At 43.7% G+C, this 2,102-nt stretch overlaps 1 protein-coding gene across 1 annotated transcript in view; it reads right to left on the bottom strand.

Moving 5' to 3' along the window:
- Positions 1–1,598, bottom strand: part of esd (esterase D/formylglutathione hydrolase) — a 4,000-nt gene extending 2,402 nt beyond the window's left edge. Inside the window, exons 1-6 of the mRNA XM_027023269.2 lie at positions 1,503–1,598; positions 1,091–1,168; positions 688–776; positions 469–567; positions 272–396; positions 35–154 (exon numbers count right to left, since the gene is read on the bottom strand). Coding sequence (XP_026879070.1) covers positions 35–154; positions 272–396; positions 469–567; positions 688–776; positions 1,091–1,158 — 501 coding nt within the window. The 5' untranslated portion in view covers positions 1,159–1,168; positions 1,503–1,598. The remainder of the gene's footprint in view (positions 1–34; positions 155–271; positions 397–468; positions 568–687; positions 777–1,090; positions 1,169–1,502) is intronic.
- Between the last annotated feature and the right edge of the window lie 504 nt (positions 1,599–2,102).

Genomic DNA, 2,102 nt, shown 5'->3' with positions numbered 1-2,102 from the left:
CTAGGTTAAACCAGTCAGTGTCCTGCAGACATACCTTGTATTTCCCAGGGTTCTTCAGGGCACAGATGAGGGCACCATGACCACCCATAGAATGGCCCGAGATGGACATCTTTTCTGGGTCAGCAGGGAAGTTAGAATTTATTAGGCGTGGTAGCTGAAAGTGACAGAAAAAGAGAGATCGTGATTAATGACTAGTGACCGATCAACTCTTTCTTTGTAAAGTCCAGGGGTTTCATGCATCACATTTTAAGAAATATACGCGTACACATACCTCCTCTGTGACGTAGGAGTACATGCGGTAGTTGGTCTTCCAAGGGTCCTGTGTGGCATCCACATAAAAACCAGCACCGGTTCCAAAGTCCCAGCTTTCATCTTCCCCCTCAATGCTGCAGCCCCCTGACATAGAACGGTCCCGATGAGCAGGTGTCATCAGGATAAGTGATAACACTTCTGCAGTCTCCTACTCACGTGGGCTGGTGTCTGGGGCCACGATGATGATGCCATGTTCTGATGCAGCCTGCTGGCTTCCAGCTTTAGTGATGAAATTCTGCTCTGTACACGTCAATCCTACCACACGGAAATGCACACATTCAAAGCTGACTACAGTTTTTTGTTCGGACTACAACGCTACTTGCGTAATTGTGCAGAGAAAAAGTTAGCCTATTAGCTTGTGAGGCAGAGAGGTACCTGAGAGCCAGTAAAGAACAGGGCATTTGGCACTCTCTGCCTTAGGAGGAAGGTAGATGGCAAACTTCATTTTGCACTTCAGCTCAGTGCTGGGGAAAAAAACCCCCAATGAGGTTACAGACCAAATAATTAAGTCCAAAAAATTTTATAAAACACAAACATGAGTATGCCAGCCAATTTGGACCAATTAGTATCCATCCACACTGACATTTATTTACATTTGGTTTTGCTTGAGCAATGCTTTTAGGACTACTTTCCAGTCTTAACGTACGTTTGTTTTTTGCTTTCACGAATTAGACCATGTAAAATACGTTCATGTCACAATTTTCAAGGGGATGTATACAAGATTTGATGGGCTTTAGGAAATTCTAACAGTAATTTGGTCTGTTAATACGAACGCTACCTGTCGTGCTCGAACACTTTCTGGTAGCCGCCACAACACTTGCTGGAAGACACCTGTGTTAACGCCATTGCACCGCGCCTTGCAAGGAAGCAACCAAGAAGTTTGTTACATTTGTTACATACTTTAAGGTAAAGGCTACGATGAAACGGATAGCAGATAGATGAAGGAAACAAATCTGTATTCATTTGGTAAAGTAAATGAAAACCCGACCAACGTAGCTGGCACTGCCTCAGCCAGCTTACTCCCCGTTCATGCAATGCGAAAGTGGGAAGGTACTTTGCTAATGCCTGAGGCCACCTCTAACCGTTCAGCCAAAAGTGGACGCATGCCATAATATACATGCAGACGGCTACAGAAGATTGTAACTACAACCAAACAGATTTAGTCAAATATGCACACACTCCATGCGCACCTTTCCCCCTAACAATGCCTCGGATATGGGGATGTTTGTCCAGCACGTTTTCGCAGTTGTCTCGGCGTTCACAATCCAGACAAACGTCGCAACCTCGTGACTAACGTGCTGCGTCACAGCCACAAACTGCGTGGACTTCTGTTTTTTACCCCGAGAGGGCGACATGACTACATCTATTACGGGCTCTGCGCAGGTTTGAGCTTGAACACTTGACTACAGTGGAACCTTGCAGCTCGTTTACACCACTGACATATTGTTTGCTTCATCTTTATAGTCTAGTTCAAACGTAGGCTGGAGGTGTAGAATAATGCTCCAGTACATGCTTTAGATATCCTCCAAAGTGCATACCCTTCTGATAGGCCTACCTCTTCGAACTAATAATTTATTCAACACAATGCAGTTTTAAAATCATAGACCGCACGGTTAAAACCTGCTTTTCTGAAATTCATAAAATAAAAATATCACATCAGTGATATAAAGCCAAACACAAAACATGGTGGAGTTCATTTGCCTGCTTTTTTCTCTCTGCCTTATTTTGTGTTTTAGGTTTTCTAAAACCCCATTCAGAATTTAAATGAGTGCAGTAATAATAGTGAAACA

The sequence above is a fragment of the Electrophorus electricus genome, chromosome 25 (assembly GCF_013358815.1).
Source record: "Electrophorus electricus isolate fEleEle1 chromosome 25, fEleEle1.pri, whole genome shotgun sequence".
Lineage (NCBI taxonomy): Eukaryota > Metazoa > Chordata > Actinopteri > Gymnotiformes > Gymnotidae > Electrophorus > Electrophorus electricus.
The sequence above is the reverse complement of the archived record's forward strand: the minus strand, read 5'-3'. Positions and strand labels throughout refer to the sequence as shown.